Source organism: Syzygium oleosum, unplaced genomic scaffold (genome assembly GCF_021117445.2).
Source record: "Syzygium oleosum isolate NSW1041296 unplaced genomic scaffold, Sole_v2.1 Sole_v2.27, whole genome shotgun sequence".
NCBI lineage: Eukaryota > Viridiplantae > Streptophyta > Magnoliopsida > Myrtales > Myrtaceae > Syzygium > Syzygium oleosum.
The window spans coordinates 4,683,578-4,702,585 of record NW_026607511.1 but is presented as its reverse complement, the minus strand read 5'-3'; the positions used below and the strand labels follow the sequence as shown (position 1 = coordinate 4,702,585).

General features: G+C 42.4%; 1 protein-coding gene across 3 annotated transcripts in view; it reads left to right on the top strand.

The window, feature by feature from the left end:
• Window positions 1-19,008, top strand: part of LOC115692873 (mitogen-activated protein kinase kinase kinase 1-like) — a 49,781-nt gene extending 30,773 nt beyond the window's left edge. Inside the window, exons 1-8 of one of the 3 annotated variants that reach the window (XM_030619842.2) lie at window positions 11,991-12,402; window positions 12,968-13,052; window positions 13,248-13,310; window positions 15,871-16,028; window positions 16,482-16,554; window positions 16,792-16,851; window positions 16,953-17,066; window positions 18,571-19,008. In XM_030619842.2, coding sequence (XP_030475702.2) covers window positions 12,098-12,402; window positions 12,968-13,052; window positions 13,248-13,310; window positions 15,871-16,028; window positions 16,482-16,554; window positions 16,792-16,851; window positions 16,953-17,066; window positions 18,571-18,765 — 1,053 coding nt within the window. In that variant the 5' untranslated portion in view covers window positions 11,991-12,097 and the 3' untranslated portion in view covers window positions 18,766-19,008. Of the gene's footprint in view, window positions 1-11,990; window positions 12,403-12,967; window positions 13,053-13,247; window positions 13,311-15,870; window positions 16,029-16,481; window positions 16,555-16,791; window positions 16,852-16,952; window positions 17,067-18,570 lie in introns of those variants that run through there. The other 2 variants (XM_056303496.1, XM_056303497.1) reach the window with 2 other exon arrangements.

The window sequence follows — 19,008 nt, the reverse complement described above, 5'->3', positions numbered from 1 at the left end:
TTCGTGGGAAATTTCCCACGAATTTTACAATGAATTGAAAAAACAACTTATTGTTCGGGTTATTAGAAATTCGTTACAAAATTCGTTGGAAATTTCTAACGAATTTTGCAACAAATTCAAAAAACACATTATTGTTCGGCATATTTGAAATTCGTTGCAAAATTTGTTGGAACTTTCCAACGAATTTTGCAACGAATTGAACAAACACCTTGTTGTTAGGCTTTTCTGAAATTCGTTGCAAAATTCGTTGGAAATTTCCATCGAATTTTGCAAACGAATTTCAATTTTCGGTACCTTAATTTAATTTTGTACCAATTTCGTTGCAAAATTCGTAGGAAATTTCTCACGAATTTTGCAACGAATTGAAAAACACCTTATTGTTCGGATTAATCAAAATTCGTTGCAAAATTCATTGGAAATTTGCAACAAATTTTGCAATGAATTCAAAAAAGGGCTAATACCACGAAAAACCCTAAACTGGTATACTTGTGACACATTTACCCCCAAACTATTTTTTTGACCATAAAAAACCCCAAACTGGTACACCTGTGACAATTTTACCCTAAACTATTTTTTTAACCACCAAAAACCCCAAACTGGTACACCTGTGATAATTTTACCCTGAACTTACCTCAAAATACCCCAAACTGGTACATATGTGACAAATTTATCCTGAATTAAAATTTTAATTTTAATTTTTTATTATTTTCGAATATTTATTTATTTTTTATTATTTTCTTTTCTTTTTTTTTCATCTTCCAACTCTGGCCGAACGTTGGTCCGGCGACTGGCCAGAGGCGGAAGCCGGCGAGGGCTGCCCTCGCCCGGGTCTGGGCAAGGGCGACCCTCGGCGGCGTCGGCGAGAGCCGCCTCGCGGACCGGGCGAGGCGACCCTTGCCTGCGTTGAGCGAGGGCCGCCCTCGCCGGTGTCCTGGGCTAGGGGCCGTCCTCGCCCGCCCCAGGAAGTGGCGACCTCGCCCGACTCGGCGAGGGCGACCTCGCCTCGCGTCGGCGAGGGCCGCCTCGCCCCGAGCCGGGCGAGGGGCGCCTGCCCGACGCCGGCGAGGGCGGCCCTCGCCGGCTTCCGCCTCTGGCCGGTCGCCGGACCGGCGACCGGCCAGAGGTTGAAGGTGAAGGAAAAAAAAAGAAAAGAAAAGAAAAGAAAAAGAAAAAACTCAAAAAAATTCAAAAAAATAAAAATAAAATATTAAAAATTAGTTCGGGGTAAAATTGTCACGTGTGTACCAGTTTAGGGTTTTTTGTGGTATGTTTGGGGTAAAATTGTCACAGGTGTACCAGTTTGGGGTTTTTTATGATAAAAAAAATAGTTTGGGGTAAATGTGTCATAAGTGTACCAGTTTAGGGTTTTTCGTGGTATTAACCCTTCAAAAAACACATTATTGTTCTGCATATTTGAAATTCGTTGCAAAATTCGTGGGAACTTTCCAACGAATTTCACAAATGCCTTTATATTGTTTGGCAGAATAGAAATTTGTTGCAAAATTCGTTGGAAATTTCAAACGAATTTTGCAACGAATTAAAAAAACACCTTATTGTTCGGGTTAATAGAAATTCGTTGCAAAATTCGTTGGAAATTTCCAACGAATTTCCAATATGCCGAAGAATAATGTGTTTTTTGCATTCGTTGCAAGAATCGTTAGAAATTTTTAGCGAATTTTGCAATGAATTTCGATTTTCGGTTAATATAAATTCATTGCAAAATTCTTTGGAAAATTTCCAACGAATTTTGCAACGAATTTAAAAAGCTGGTTCATTAATTTTGGTTTGTACAAATTTCGTTGCAAAATTCATGGGAAATTTCCCTCAAATTTTGTAACGAATTGAAAAAACACCTTATTGTTCGGCTTAATACAAATTCGTTGGAAATTTACAACGAATTTTGCAACGAATTTCGATTTTTGGTGCACTAATGTTGGTGTATACTAATTTCGTTGCAAAATTCGTTGGAACGTCCAATGAATTTTGCAACGAATTTTAATTTTCGGTGAAATAATTTTATTGTGTACTAATTTCGTTGGAAATTTGCCACGAAAATAATGCATAGTGCAATAATTGCCCCGAAATTTGAAATTCGTTGGAATTTCAAAAAAAAGCATTGGAAATTAGTCGGTTGTTTGAATTTCGTTGGAAAATTCGTCGGAAACTTCCGACGAATTTTCCCACGAAAATAATACGTAGTGTAATAATTGCCCCGAATTTTGAAATTCGTTGCAAAATTCGTTGGAAATTCAAAATTCTTCGTAAATTTCCAACGAATTTTGCAACGAAAATAAAAAAACGTGTTTGTATTGTTCGGCAACAACCACTTCGTCTACCGAGTATTTTTGGCTCAACCTCGCGGTCCTCTTCGCCGTCGCCGCCCTCGCTGTCGCCGTCTGCCGTCCACCTCGCGGTACTCCTCTCCGTCGCCGCCCTCGCCGTCCGCCTCGCCAGCCGCGGTAAGTAATCGCCCTTTATTATTTCAAGAAAGTGGTGTCGCCGTCGGGATTCTGGGGGGTCGCGGCCGGGACGCCTTGGAGGAGGGGTCGCGGCCGCGATTTCGGCAGGGGGGTCGCGGCCATGTGGGGGGCTTTCGCGCCGGTAGAGGAGGGTTTCGGCCGCGTGCGGGGGGCGTCGCGGCCGCGGTGGTGGGGTTGGAGGGGGTCGCGGCCGCGCTGGTGGGGTTGGAGGGGGGTCGCGGCCGAGGGCGGGTTGCGGCCGCGCAGGGGTTTTCGCGGCCAGGGGAAGGGGGGTCGCGGCCGGGGGGGGGGTGCGGCCCGGATTCCGGCCGGGAGAGGGGTGTCACGGTCCGAATCCGACCCGGAAGTCATGGCCGGATTCCGGCAGGGGGGATCGCGGCCGGAATCCGGCAGGAGGGGGGTCGCGGCCGCAATTTGGTATCAGACGTATAATTCGTTTTGCACATTTAATATGCTTCATTAAGCAGTTTAGTAGCATCTGATGTGATCAAAATTGCAATAGGTTCTTCCGACGAGGGCCAGTGAGTTGGCTATTTATCAGAGGCGACAGTCTGTTAGTTTCATTTTCTTAAATTTATTTCTTGCTCTCTAATACAAAATCGTAAGGAAAATGATTTCATTTTCTGTCCCTAATGCATGTTCATATTTTGTACTATATTTGTCTAACCTTTTACTTGTCAGTATAAACGTGGAGGTCACATGCATGGTGCGAGTTCACAAAAAAGACCAGGCCCCTCCGCTTCCTCATCCTCGTCCCCGTCCCTCTCCTCTTCCCCCGCCCTTTCATCTAACCCTCAACAACCATATATTCATGGACAACACGGACACATTGGCCCATCCTCCGACCCTCAGCAACATATTCGAGGAGAACCGAGGGACATGCGAACTGAATTTACTTCAGTTCCATCTCCTTCGGTTCCACCTTCTTCTTCAGTGCAGCACTCAAATGATGAAGAAGATAACCGATTCATTATATGCCCATGTGGAGATTCGTAAGTAATTCATTTTTGTACGTATATGTAAATTATGGATGTAAACAAAATTGTCCATGTTGCGAATTTCCCATATGCTTGATTGTCTTATTGTCTATATTGTTATAACATGTTTTCAGATTCACGGATTCTACGTATCTTGTGGGGGAACTTAATAGAATAGTCAATAACTGTTGGATAGGGCAGTTTACTACTTTCAGCAGCGCTCCTAAAGAAGTAAAGACTTTTGTGGTGGAATGAGTTCAAGGTTAGTGTTGTCCTTATATTTTCTCACAATGTAAGTTCGATGTAGCATATTGATGGTCAATAATGAAATTTGTCACGAATTGTTTGGTACATTGTAATGGATATCTCACCTGTGACCATTATAATAAATTTCAGTTGCTTTTGCTATTGATTGTAACGTAAGTTCACGTGGAATGAAATGGAAGAGGTTGAGGTTAGAAGAATTTTTAAGAAGAAAGTCGGCGATCACATGCGATATGTGATAAATAGAGCGAAGAGAACAAAAGAAAAGTCGGATTTCATTACAGCTGATGATTGGATGGAAATTACGAGAACTTGGGAAACTAAGAAGCATAAGCAAAGGTGTGAACAGAACAAGAAGAATCGAGCTTCTAGTTCTAGTGACAGGTTTGCGTCAGCCACATATGCTGGGGGCTCTATCAGCATCGGTGAGCATAAAAGAACAATGGTAAGTCTGTTTAAACTTGTCAGTTCATTTAATTCAATGGTGACTCATTTTTTTAAAAATTTTGTAGGCAGATAAATTGGAGACAGAACCCACATTTACAGCTACATTTGAACGCACATTTCAGAAAAAGGATAAGACATGGACTGGCACTCGAGCAAAAGCTACTAAGGTATGTAAGGTTATAGTTTGGACTTTATGGAAACTAGAATGAAAATCATGCATGTTTTTAATATTTATCGTAATATATACGAATTTATTTTATTTTTATTTATATTGTTAATATAGGAAAAATATGATGAACTTTTGATGAGCACTGCTAGTGGTGGTGGTGGTGGTGGTGATGGTGTTGCTGTGTCTGAGCCATCGGTTGACAGTATGGCATTATGGATGGAGGCAGCGGGTGTGATGAAAGGAGGAAAAATATTTGGGATGGGATCTTTGTCAAGGATGTTCAAAACAAAGGCTGCTGCAACTTCATCCTCCAATGCGGCTGCTGTAAGGAGGACACGACATGAGGAGCACATGACCCAAGAATTAAACCAACTGAAACAGTTGCTTGTACAAAAGGACGAAGAAATGAAGCTTTTACTTGGATAGAAGGACGAACAAATAAGAGTGATGCAACAACAAATGCAATTTATCATGCGACACCTCGACATCGATCGCAATGAGGTTCCTCCTGTACCTCCTATTAATGTAATAGGTCATGGGCATAATGATGAGCCACACAATGATGCGGCGATTGGTGATCATGATGATGATCCTGGTGCTTTTATTGTCAGTCCACCTTAGGTAAGAACATTTTTTTATAGCTAGTTCAACGTCTATGCATAAATATTTTTTTTTTATTTTGGACAAATTCTGTATCTTTATTTATGTATCTATATTTCATCAGGTGTCGATACAGGTGACTGTTCCTGATGTCATGCCCAGTACCAAAGCTGCCAACGTTTTATGGTTGTCCCTCGTCCTTTCAATGTTTTGAATGTATTAAATGATGTTCATTAGTGCGTAGCTACCTCTATGTATTATGAGATTGAATATTGAATACCATCATGTGAGACTTTGCAACTTATGCATTGTAGATACATAAGCTGCCGATCTCTCTCTCTCTCTCTCTCTCTCTCTCTCTCTCTCTCTCTCTCTCTCTCTCTCTCTCTCTCTCTCTCTCGTGTGCTCACATCACCCCCGATACTGTGTCACTGGCCGCCCCCACCACGAGATTACATCGACTCGCTCTAGAAACGTTGTTTCCAGTTTTTCACTCGTTAGATTTGGGAAAATTTCAAAGAAGGCTCTTAAGTGTTCTTATTTTCTCAAATAAGGACTTAAAGTAGATCTTATCTCAAATAAGGGCCTAAAGTAGCTATATTAGTTTCAAAGAAGGGCCTGACCTCGCCGGCCGAAGAGCATTTTTTTCTTTTTGGTAAGGGCTGAAGAGCATTTTCATCCTTTGATTTTTTGAATTTTTTTTCATTTTTCTATTTTTTCTTTTCTTTCTTTTTTCTTTTTCCCTCTTTCCACGGCCGAAGACCATTTTTGTCCTTTGAGAGGTTTAAAGGATTCGACATTAAAGATGCGAATAATCATTTTCTTCCAGACCTAATTTTAAGAAAAAATATTGGAAACAGTATCAGGCAGCTGGAGTACTCTCAAGTGATCGGCAGCATCATGTACATCACGTCATGCCCTGAACTCCTTCGAGCTCGTGACATACCTCTATGGTCAAATATCACGACGTCCCAAGAAGTCGCCGACCCAATCAGCACATCAGAGATATAAAGCACCGGCGAAAGTCACAAACACCCAGATAAAATTAGCTAGGGGTAAAAGGGAGAATATACATCCATTAACGATTGAAACTTATACAACATCCGCCCTTAAAGATCCATATAATATATATGCACACCGAACTTCGAAATTGTACACCACCGATATCAAAAGCATCAGTAACTTGGGTATGCCCTACTCCAAAAATGGGACACTTCCAAACCCTTACTCAACCCTTAAAATCAACCCCTATGCCCCTGGATGGCATCCACTCCGAGTCCGACTCTCCAGAACCCGAGTCTAAATCCCCTTGAGCCGCTTGTTCTTATGAGGACTCAGAGTCTGCCTCAATCTCAATCGGGTTATCCTCATCACCCTACTCTAGCGGAACCTCAATCCGCTCCTCTTCATCAGGCTCCTCTTCTGACTCTTCCTCTGGCTCATCCTCTGGTTCTACCTCTGGGTCTTCTTCGGCTTCTTCTTCCGGTGCCTCTTCAGGCTCTTCTTCGGGCTTTTCCTCTCCGGGTTCCTCCTCGGGCACTACGTCGAGATCCACATCCATTGGATCATACCCTGCCTGGGATTCTTCCGGCTCTGGATCTGGTTCGGCCACTGAAGATTCAGGTGCTGCAGGCGCAGGCTAATATCCGGACTGTGCTAGACTAGTTTCCAGACTAGTCATCTCACCGTCAGGAGGGGGTATGGCTGACGGATCCCAATCCCCTACTCCGTCAAAGGGAACATCAAAGCCACGGACGGGGCCAAACTCATCCATTCCGTCCCGAAACATCTGGGCGGTATAGGTATAGGCTTGCTAAAGAGGTTGCCCTATGTCTACCCAGACTACAGTAGTGTGCTTAATCCAGATCAAATTATCGTCTATCGGGTACTCTACAACATTATGGTCGGTGTGCATCGGAATCCCAAAACGATGCGGCGACGATGGTGGAAGGTTCATTGCTCCGGCCGGTGTTCTGAAATTGTTTGGTTGAAACAACCATGAGAACACGTCTCAGCAAGTAACACCCTAAACCCCACCTAGACTAACACGTACTTCCAGACAAGTTCAAATACCATGACACTCAATTAAGCACATCACAGGCACACAATTGCACTTACCTGGGCTCTTGATATGCGCAATCTGCAGGTTAGTCTCAAATATATAATTTTCAACCACATGCACATTCCAAATTAATTTCATACTTGAAACACAAATTGATTACATGGCCTTTTCAGTTCCACATTCCACACACTCATTCATGCCTCATCACACTATTTTTCACTCGACTCACCAGTGACCCGCCTAATAGTATCGCCTCAGGTCTACTGCGATTATCTCATATTCACAATACTTCTTAGCCCGCATAATAGTACCGCCTCAGGCTATGTATCTTGCCCGCGTAATAGTACCGTCTCAGGCTCAACATCCACCACCTACGGCACAACCCGCGTTGAAGTACACGCCTCAGGTTGGTAGTCTTCCGATAATACCGGACATCGTCCCGCGTAAAAGTACCGCCTCAGAACGGCACAATTCCCCGCGTAAAAGTACCGCCTCAGGGACTTTCGTGACCACACGCATGGCATTTCACACAATTCCTCATTCATTCACTCGCTCGATTTTTCATATCAACATGCCCAAAACACCAGCCGATCAAATTCAGCCCATGCACGCATCGAACTTCACACATTTCACAGGCTCAATTACACCCAATCATGGCCAATTGCCAGTCAATTCAATTCAGCCCAACATTATACATTCAACCATCACCCGACATGCCATTTTCACTCAAAACCATAGCACAACAATCCCGGCACTACACGACAATTTCACACAATAAATTGCCGAATCCAATTACCCATTCTACGCACCAAACAACATTTTCCAGCATTCAAACCAACCAATTTCAGCCCTTATTTGGCCTCTAATTTTCCACCAAAACATTCCGATTTCGTCCCTAAGGCCCCTAATCCAAAAAAACCCTAAAATTACACTAAATCGCGTCTAAACGGGTCCGTTAATACCCGATAGCCTAAATAGAGTTTAGGACGCCACTTACTTGGAAACCTAAGCTAGCTCAGGCAGAAGGGGAGGGGCAGCAGCCGGCGGCCACACAGCGGCGAACGGCGACGGAGAGCGGCTAAACGATAGCGGCGGCTTGGCGTGGCCGGTCACGGCCATAGGAGAGAGAGAGAGAGAGAGCTCGGCCGAGAGGGAGGGAGAGAGGGACGGCGGCGTGAGGGTGGCGATGGTGCGGCTCGGTGGCCGGACGGGCGGCGATCGTGCGAGCGGTGGTCGGAGCGGCGGCGGTCGGAGCGGCGGCGGCGCGGCCAAGGGGAGAGGAGGCAGTTGGTCGGTGAGAAAGGGGAGAGAGAGAGTTTGCCAGGGGAGAGGGAGAGAGAAATGAAAGGGTGAGAGAGAGAAAATAGGTTAAATAACCAATAATTGACCCCCCTTTGTGTGAAATGACCATCTTGCCCCTCTCTCTACTTTTCAATCAACGGTCGAGATCGAATCTTATCCAAAAATATCCAAGGGTAAAATAGGAATTTCACAAAAATCCAAGGGCAAAATTGTCCAAAAATTGTCATTTCTAAAGTTAGGGTGAAATGACCAAAATGCCCTTCTCCATTTACACTTGGCCTTAACAAATTTCCAGGGGTAAAACGGTCATTTATCATTTCTCGCCGAAATTCGATTTTTCTAAAGGATTTGGGCAATTCTAAGGCTGCTCATACTAATAACAACGTCGTCCAAATGCTCTGTCGTGACTTTCTAAATTTTCAAGGCCCAACTTGATCTCTAATTGATAACTGAATTTTAAATAACGTAACTTGAGTGTGTCTTAGACTAACGAGTGGCTTTTGGGAAATTCGCATATCCAACCCGTGATCGATACTAAATCAAGCTATGTTTAAGCTCACTCGGATCGTGACGACCTCGGTTGTCATATAATTGCGAGGATCGATCGCTAGTTTCAACGGGCACGATCGTTTGGTATAGGTTTAGGGTCATTCGTCAATTCATTTCGTGGTCAAACGGAATCACCCGTGATCCACTCGTATGACAGCGGCGAATCAGCCTATAACTATCCTCAGATCGGCCTACATTGGCTCAAAATATCACCTCGACAATTTTACGGTCGAAAGTCAGTTCACGATCGAATTTCTTTGGTCGCGCGAATTTAAGTCCCTAATTAGCCTTTCCCTAACGGTTAGTATCCCAGGAATGATCAGTTCTAGACGAGATCTAACTACAAGTACGTCCATAAAATCATTCATTTTATAAATCCCAAGTGAGTCAAATTTCAGAATATCACACATCATGAACTACACTAGACCAGATATTGCGCACTCAGTAGGAAAACTGAGCCGATATACTAATAATCTTGATCATGAGCATTGGAATGCTCTTTTGAGAGTATTGGCTTATTTGCAAAGAACCAAAGACTATGTTCTGCAATATGACAAATATCTTGCTGTCTTGGAAGGCTACTGTGATTCCAACTGGATTCTGATTCTAATGAATCAAAATCGACTAGCGGATATGTGTTCACGCTAAGAGGTGCCGCAGTATTGTGGAAATCCTCAAAGCAAACTCTAATGGTGCGCTTCACAATGGAATCAGAGTTTGTTGCTCTGGATAAAATTGCTGAAGAACCAGAGTGGCTTCGACATTTTTTAGAGGATGTTCTATTGTGGCCAAAACTCGTGCCTCCTATATGCATTCATTGTGACAATCTAGCAGCGATTGCAAGGGCACAAAATGTGATATATAACGGTAAGTCTAGATACCGTAAGGCAGTTGCTCTCGAATGGAATAATTTCTTTGGACTTTATGAAGTCAAAGGAAAATATTGCGAATCTGCTGACAAAAGGTTTGTCGAGAGAGCAGGTAAACTGCGCATTGAGGGGAATGAGGTTAAAAGCCTTAACTCAATAAAGAGGTTTCAGGGTGGAAACCTAACCTAGCGATTGGAGATCCCATGGGCCAGGTTCAATAGGACAATACAAATTTTGGAAACTCTAGTATGTGCGTTGTCTCGCACTCCTATGATGCAACAGTGCTTCCTACAGCATTTTAAGGGTACGCTATGCGTTTAATGATTCCTATAGCTACGAATTCAACATCTTAGTAAGGTATGATAGGACACCTTCAATAGAAATGCACCTATATTTGCGGAGCTGGCCGACTCTATGAAAATCTTTAAATGTTAGATTTTCTAAAGCACGCATGAATCCCGATAAGTTCAGGGTCGAAAGAATGAACACAACCGAAAACCAATCTTGATTCGAAGATACTCTGTGTGAGGTCTATTATCAGGGCTTATACCAACAACTGGCGGTTCAAGGCCTAGTTCACCGACAGGTTAAGTATGTCCGATAGACTTTTACTAAAGAAGGTTCCAAGTGAAAGCTACCTATCATGATGCAGTTTATCTCCATAGGCACACTTGGAATTCTTTGAGTCAATTCTGTTGAGCCATTATGTGGGGGATTGTTGTAACCGTTACATGTTAATGGCTCAACATTAGTGCATGTGTAACCGCTATGACATTAGTGCACATATAATCGTTATTTTCCCTCGTCTATAAATAGACGTGTCTTTTTATTTCAAACGAGAGAGAGAAAGAACTCCTTGAAGTACTCCTAGTCCTAGGAAGCACCGACATGCTAGGGAGGCATCCAAGTCGGTGTCGAACACATGTCACGTGTCCGACACGCTCGGACACGCGGTCAACGCGTGTCGAAGATCCAACACGCATTCAACACGCCGGTGACACGCATGTCCCTTCGTCACTGAGAAAGATGAGGAAGAAGGTGTAGCCGAGAGAGATGAGAAAGAACGTGCAGATCTCTGGCGCCGAGGACGACGCCGTCCACGCCGTCATCTCCTTCTCCTCCCGCTTCTCCGGCATTGAGGACGACGCCCTTCATGCCGTCACTCCGTCATCTCCTTTGCCTCGCACTTCGCCGATGACAGAGGATAAGGAAGAGGTGGGAGGAGGGTGCGGGTCGTGCGGAGGAGGAAGCATGCGGAGGAGGCGGAGGGTCGTGAGGAGGAAGAAGAAGATGAAAACCCTAATAACGTGTACTTTTATTTTTGAAAATAATGATAATGAAGCTACAAAAAAAAAAAAAGCGGGTTGGGCTTCCAATGGGCTGCTCTTTTTATTTTTTATCTTGTACTTTCCTTTTTTTTCAAATTTAATTATTTATTTTTAGTTTCTTAGTTTATACATAAGTATTTTTTGAAAACTTATGCGTATAATTTTTTTAGGATAAATTCATTCTAAGCTTTTTATTATTTATTTACTTATTTGGATCGAATTTAAAAATGATAATTTATTATGTATGTATAAAAATATATATTTAATATACAACGTGTCTCAACGTGTCGGAATTCTCTATTTTTTAGAAATGATGTGTCGCGTGTCGTGTCGTGTCGTGTCGCATATCGCGCGTCGGTGCTACTTAGCTCCTAGAGCGTCTCTTGAGTTTTCTCTTCAATAATATTCCTCCAAATGTGCCGGTTTCGAGAAGTATTCGACAGAGTTATGTTCGTATAGTGTTGATACAAATAGGTTCGAGGTGTTGTATTGTGAGAGGAATAGTTTGTGAAGCTACTTAATACCGTTAGCATAAAGTAATCACCTGAAGGAGATTCGATTATCCGTACTTCACCTCCTATTTTATTTTGTTACTGCTTTCTCGAATTTTTTTTTTTTTATTGTAACAAACAGTATTACATATTCTTCTTCCTCCAATACGTAATAATTTTTCCAACAGCCAGATATGCCCACTCCGCAAGAAATAGTCCTCTACCCGAAGACGATCCCGTTCCAACCAAAAAGGAGGGATCCTACTGATTGTAAGGCCCGGCCCAAACTCGGTTTACTTTCGGCCCAGCCGGCAGAACTCCACCAACCTGTCAAGGTGGGAGATTGCAAAGGGGGCCCCTGCGCGTGTTAACTCTGACCACGGGTTTTCGCGAGGTTACCGACTCAACCCTCTTTTTCGCCACCGATCTTCTTTTTCTACACTTCGCCGAGAGAGAGAGAGAGAGAGAGAGAGAGAGGGGAAAGACAGAGTAGGATTATACTTACCGATCCTCTCTGCAGAAGGAGAGAGCGGCGGCATAAGGGAGGCTCGCGCAAACGATGGAGGGAGAAGGCTCCGAGTCGATGGCCGCTCCTCCTCCTCCTCCTCCCAAGATCTTCCACAGCGGCATCTCGCATGGAGTGGATGGGTCGTCTGGAGTAGATTCCGGCTGTTTATGGTCGACTGCTGCTGGAGACGAGAAGGAGCCTAGGGATGGGGACGGTGTGCGGAACACCCCTTCTGCGCCACCCAGATGGCACACTGTTTCTCCCCAGGGGAGTTTGAATCCAAAATTCACCTCTTGGAGAAAGATCCGGAAGTTGGGAAGGGGGTCATTCGCAGATGTCTATAAAATCGAAACTGAGTAAGATTGCCTTGGCTTCTCTCTTTGATAACCGTTTAGTTTATTCTTGGTATACGAGCGAGCGATCTTCGGGGGCGAAGCACGGTCGGCGTTCGCCCATCGTGATGTTTTCATCTGTGCTTAGAATTAGGAACACTTGGGCCAATCCTGCGTGTGCAGTAGAACATGGAATCGTTTGGTTGACATAAGAGGCGCATTTTAAAGAGACGTGACAAACGGTTATCCAATTGCTTAATCTGCTTGATCTTCACGTTAGGGGAATTGGAGTTGTAGCATGACTGGTATGGTACTTCCTTATTGAAGACCATTCTATATTGCCAAACAGATTGATGAAGTAAACATCTTGTATTTCAAAAACCGCATAAATTTAGTTGTTCTCCATCGTTTTTCTGTGACTTTACTAGCTTGAATAGGGTGCAATTTTTTTTTTCTTTTTTTTCTCTTTATATCATCTGGAGTGCACGAATTATCTTAACTATGTTTGGTCTGGGCATCATTCACGAAAGACTTGGCATTTGTATCCTCTCTCTCTCTCTCTCTCTCTCATGCTTCTCTATTTCAACAGTGATGGATTCTTTTTCGCTGTAAAGGAGGTTCCTTTGTGGGATCAAGGACACCAAGGCAAGCTGACGTTATTGCAGCTTGCGAAGGTAACTGCTTGTTTCTTTCTGTATCTTGTGAACTGGCCCTTAGGCATGACTACTTGACTTACCTCGATCTTATAACTGCCAAGCTGATGTATATGTATAAGACTGCCGTGTATGCAACCGTAGACCTGGCGTGTGTTAAATAGATTTTCTTTCTTTTGACTCTTTCTTTCTAGTGATGCTCTGCTTTCTTTTCAGGAAATTAATCTTTATAGACGGTTTGAACATGAGAACATAGTTCGATATATCGGCACAGACAAGGTGTGGTTCCTTCTTACTAAAAGTTGTTTTCTGCAGTATCTTTCACTTTGGCATCAATTATGATATCACTGGAACTGAGCAAAATATTTAGGGGAACATGGCTGTGATTGCAGCCACAATATAGTGGTGGCAGCATCATCGCTGCATGTATTATCTGCAATTATCCTGTGAGTAAGATCACAGCAGTTGCGGCTTTTTAGCAGTAACGGCCACTCATGACAGAGACAGGCATTTTTAGGTTCCCTCCACCACGAGAAGAGTTTGTGTTGAATTGACTATTACCCGTAATAGTAATTATATGAGAAAGAAAATACGTAGAGTAGACGTCAGTTTATGGACTCTCTCTCTCTCTCTCTCTCTCTCTCTCTCTCTCTCTCTCTCTCGTTGAAAGTAATTTTTTTCCTCCCTTCTAAAAAGTGCCTGTCTTGTAATCAATTAACCCTTTGTTTTCTGGTGGTGAATGATTTACAATATCTTGCAAACTGAAGATTCAGGTCAAACTCTCAGTACTAATAAAAAGGAATCAAAGGATGAGAAAGTGAAGTCAGTTAATTCTTCATGGGTCCTTTAATTGACCATTTGATGGTCAGCATGGCTAATGCGCCGACCTTTTCTTCCTCATCTATAACTGGTTACAGCTGTAGCAATAACAATGAAGTTCCTCCACGAGCTGATTTTTTCCATCTATTCTAGTCCAGCGTGTATTTTGTTCTACTACTCATTTTTATGCAACATCATATAGTTCTTACCTCTACAAGTAGAGAAAACTGAAAATGATATTGATCACTATTCAAGTGAGGGAAGTAGTTCCCATCTTAGTGGCTTAAATGTTCAAGGACCTGTTTTTTTCTTCTAAACATAGTTTGGCAAGAAGCATCAGATTCTAAGAAAGTGCCCTGACATAACTTCTTTTTGGAGATGAAACATGGAAAATATTGTTGCTTTTAGACCAAATTTGGTTTACTACACCTCCATTCCACCACATTGTTTTGTGGCAATGAGGGATTAACGAAATAGGACCCCTCCTTCTTCCGCCAGGTGCGCTGTGCAACTTTCTTTTGTCGTTACCGATGCAAGTTGAAACCGTGGTGAACGCTTATAACTTGGATATTTGTGTTGTAAAAGGAAACCAACAAAAGAGGAGCTCGGTCCCATGCGTTCTTGCCTTATTTTCCTATTTAAGTACAAAATTACTTTTAAATTCTCATCTGATGTAAACATTTACTAAATTAACCCCATCCAGCAGATTTTCACTAGACAATGATCGTTTATTGAGGAGGTCCTTGGTACCAAAGTGCAATTCAGGAAGCATAACCAACTTAACAATGATTTCTAGTCTCTGCAAAAGTAATTTCCTCAGGGCCTTGTCTAGGAACCTCTCGGCTTCGTACCTTGATTGCTGTGGGGAGGGTGTTGTCTTGATCCAATGAATAGTTAGGCGTTAACAGAGGCCCAGACATCCAGGATCATTAGGATGAGAAAAACGTTAATGTCACTGATGTTTGTTTCATTCTATTTGCTATCTGGTATGGTTGTCTCTAATCGATCTTGTTAAAATATCCCATATAGTTTGTTTATCGGGTTTCGATGGGCCTTATATAGGTGTAGCCTCCTTCCACCTAATAGCATAAGTTTTTGGGTTTTGACACAATTTCAGAACCAGGTTCTGCCACATTTTATTTCCGTACATCACTTACTCTTCGGCAGTTCCATGTGCCGTTCTCAATCCTTTTGCACGTGAGAGGGGCTGTTATAGTATTCCACATCGCTTGTTTATGTAGTTTCAATGTGCCTTATAAACTTTGTATCGGTTCACCTAATAGCTTAAACTTTTGAGTTGGATATTCTAACATATATGATTTTCACTCCATTCCAGGATAATAAGAAGCTTTACGTATTCCTTGAGCTCATGCCCAAAGGTTCACTTACAACTCTTTATGCCAAATGCAGCTTGACAGAATCCCAAGTCTCTGCATACACTAGGCAAATTCTAGATGGTTTAAATTATCTTCATGACCAGATTGGTTGTTGAGGAGGTCCTCAATACCAAGTGCATTTGAGGAAGCGTAACCAACCTCAGGGCCTTGTCTAGGGGCCTCTTGCCTTGGTACACCGGATTGCTGTGGGTAGGGGATCCGATGATTAGTTTGGTGTTATAAGAGTCCTAGACGTCCAGCACAATTAAAATGAAAAAAGTGTTAACATCACTGATGTAGTATGCTTTATTTTATTTGCTATTTGGTATATTGTCCCTTATGTATCTTGTTAAAATATCTCATATCGTTTGTTTCTAGGGTTTCGATGGGCCTTATATACATGTAGCCTCTTTCCACCTCATAGCTTAATCTTCTAGGTTCTAACATTGTTTCAGAGCTATCCCTTAATTTATTTCCGTGTGTGGCTCTCTTTTCATCAATTCTATGTGCTATTCTCAGTTCGGTTTGCACGTGTGAGGAGGTGTTAAAGTATTCCCTATGTGGTTTGAATGTGCCTTTATATACATTTTTGTCTTCCTCCACCTAATAATTTGAAATTTTTGGGTTGGATTTTTCTCTTCCAGGATGATAAGAAGCTTTACATTTTCCTTGAGCTCATGACCAAAGGTTCACTTGCAACCCTTTATCACAAATATAACTTGACAGATTCCCAAGTCTCTGCATTCACTAGGCAAATTCTAAATGGTTTGAAGTATCTTCATGACCAGAATGTGGTCCACAGGTATTATAAGAGAGATGCTTGACTTTGCATGTACTTTTGACTAATTGAAATAGTGATTCCCACTTCTCATTTCTGATGGAAGGTTGATTTTGTTAAGGAAAGAGATCATAACCAAACAAAGAGCACATTGAAATATATATATTTTGTTTCATGGCACACCCCCATGGTGCCTTTTGATAATACATTTTTTTACTTATCCAAATACTTTTTGTGGATTTAAGGGAGTTGTCAAATCTTTAAACCAAAACGCAGTGTTATGAGAAGTAGATTTCTTGTGATAATCAGTAAATGACGAAGTAACATTACGAGCTTGTTCAGCAATATTTAGCACAGACAAGATTATTTTACTATGTGAATGGTTGAAGGTGGAAGAGGGATGAGAATTTTAACCTTTTGTATATCCTACTTGCATCTGTACTGGTTTCTCATGCTTCCAGTTCCTTCATTCTGTAGGGATATCAAATGTGCTAACATACTGGTTGATGCGGGTGGATCTGTGAAACTTGCAGACTTTGGATTGGCGAAGGTATGTCCCATCAGCGAAAGTAAACTCTCTCTCTCTCTGCGTGCGCGCGCGAGTAGCAAAGGCACGTGCTCAAAAACATACGCATGCAGAAACCGCTTGCGAGCAACAAAGATGCATGTACAAATACGTACTCATGCGCGCACGACAAACACAGGCATAGACATGCACAAAGTGAAGCATGCATTGCCTTTTACTTTTCCAAGATAACATATCAACTCTCTGTGTTCATCCATACAGGCCACCGAAATGAGGGCCGCTAAATCCTTCTTAGGAACTACTCAATGGATTGCGCCTGAGGTTTGCACTCTCCGCTGCCATTGTTTTAAAATACCATTGTTGGCTGTAGAAGGCGCATATCTTTCCCATTTCTTTTTCATCCTCGTCGGTTGTTACTGCAGGTCGTCAAAAGTTTAAAGAACGGGAGCTATGAGTTGGCAGCTGATATTTGGAGCCTTGGGTGCACTGTTTTGGAGATGTTAACACGAGAGCCTCCATATTCTCACCTAGGACCGGTATGTAATTAAGTAACCTTCTTTTTATGTTTTATATCCTCAAGAATTTAGGGTTGTCAGAGCCCAACTGAAATTTTGTGAATTTTTGGTTTTCGGCTCGGATAATGGAAAAAATAACGTTCTTTTTTTTTTCCCGGTTTGGTTTATTTCGGCTCGATTAACATAACCGAGCCGAACCATTAACACCCCTACTCGAGGTCCATGTTATGCCGGAGTTACTACCATAAGTTGAGCGCATATTGTGATGAGTCCATTAGGCCGTCATTCTGAGAAAGCAAAATGAGTAAGCGCACTACATAGAAAAGAGAGAGGACAGCGAATTCAATGACAATCATCAAGAGTAGGGTCGTGTCAAAACGATATGCATAGTATTTATGGCCGATGGTTGGTTGGGATTCTAGAGCAAATGATTAGTTAACATGGTGTGAAAACTCGGCTGAACATTTGAATCTTGACTCTCTTTTTTAAGTAATTTGGCATTGTTGTCTAATACTTTTAATCACTAGTAACACTGAGTGTGCGGTGGCAGGCGTTGAGATTATCACATATTGTATATATGTAAATAGTATCCCACCTGTAGATATTGGGTACACATGTAACCCTACCATTCAGTCTCAAGAATCTCTCCATCTTCTCCTTCTCTGTCACACGGTACTTGAGCAACCAAGAGAGATTCAAATTCTAACATCGTCATCGCCATCTCTGCTCCAGTTTTGATGAGAGCAGCACTGACAGTGATTATTCCCTTCTAAGTCCTTTCATTGTGTAATGTCCTCCGATCTGTCACTCACCATTATCGACCTTGGTGATTTCCTCATCGCCTTCGAGTGTTGATTCTCCGCCGCTTCTCTCTGAATCAACTGTTGACCTAGATGGCTGTCTTCTCTACTTGGGTGGGTTACTTTGGATATGGAAGTTAGGTACTTTCTCAATTTGGTTGGTAACTTTCGAATATTATGACGATTTTCATGTTCTATGTCAAGTTGGCAACTTCTCCATACACATAGTAAGTTTTCCATCAGGGATGGTAATTAACTGATGTCGGGCACAACGGCACAGAAACCTTCTTTTGTTGATAGAATGGCTGCTGCTTAAGTTTGGAGTGCTCTGGTCTTGTGAGTGAATTGTGAAGGTTGCACTGCTTTGTGCTTATCTTTGGATTTTGTTTATTATAAAGGCAAAAAAGTAGTACCATCCTACTCAAAGCCATCATAAAACATGCAACTAACGCCCCCGTCTTTTACTTTTCCATCAAATTTTGGACATTCGAGAATTTCAAGCAAAAAGCAACAGATACTTATGTTTAATTAGGAGTAGTTGGCAAACATTTATGCAGTTGGTTCCTGTGAACTGTTGTTAACATGGCAGATGATTGCCCGAAGTATGATGCGCGTAGATTTGTCGACGGATCTTATTGGTTTATCCAGCCGTCACATGTTAGTTCCCCCCTGGATTTATGATTAACACTATTGCCCCTGCTTCGTGTTCTTTCTTATTGTGGCAGATGGAAGCATTGGAAGAAATCAGAGCGGGCGTACTTCCTGAAGTTCCGGAGTCTTTATCAACAGACGCTCAAGACTTCATCCGCAAATGCTTGTGTGTAGACCCAAAGGATCGGCCTTCGGCTGCAAAGTTGCTAGGCCATCCCTTTGTGAGGAAGCCACCTACTTCTTCTGGTTTTTTTGCTCCACCTCGTTAAAAAATCGTATTGTCACAAGGTTTTGCCATGCCATCCCTTTTCGATTCGTTGCTCCTGAAGATATCTCCATCAACTTACCACATCTCTACTCTCCAAAGATTTATAACTCTTAACAGTCTACGCTAAACTTTTAAATTGGAGCAACCAGTCCATGTATCTGTAGTGTCTATGGTCCATTTTCCAATTCCCTAGCAAACTTGTCACATTCTATGGTTTTCTCCGTAAGTTTTAATTATGCCTCCA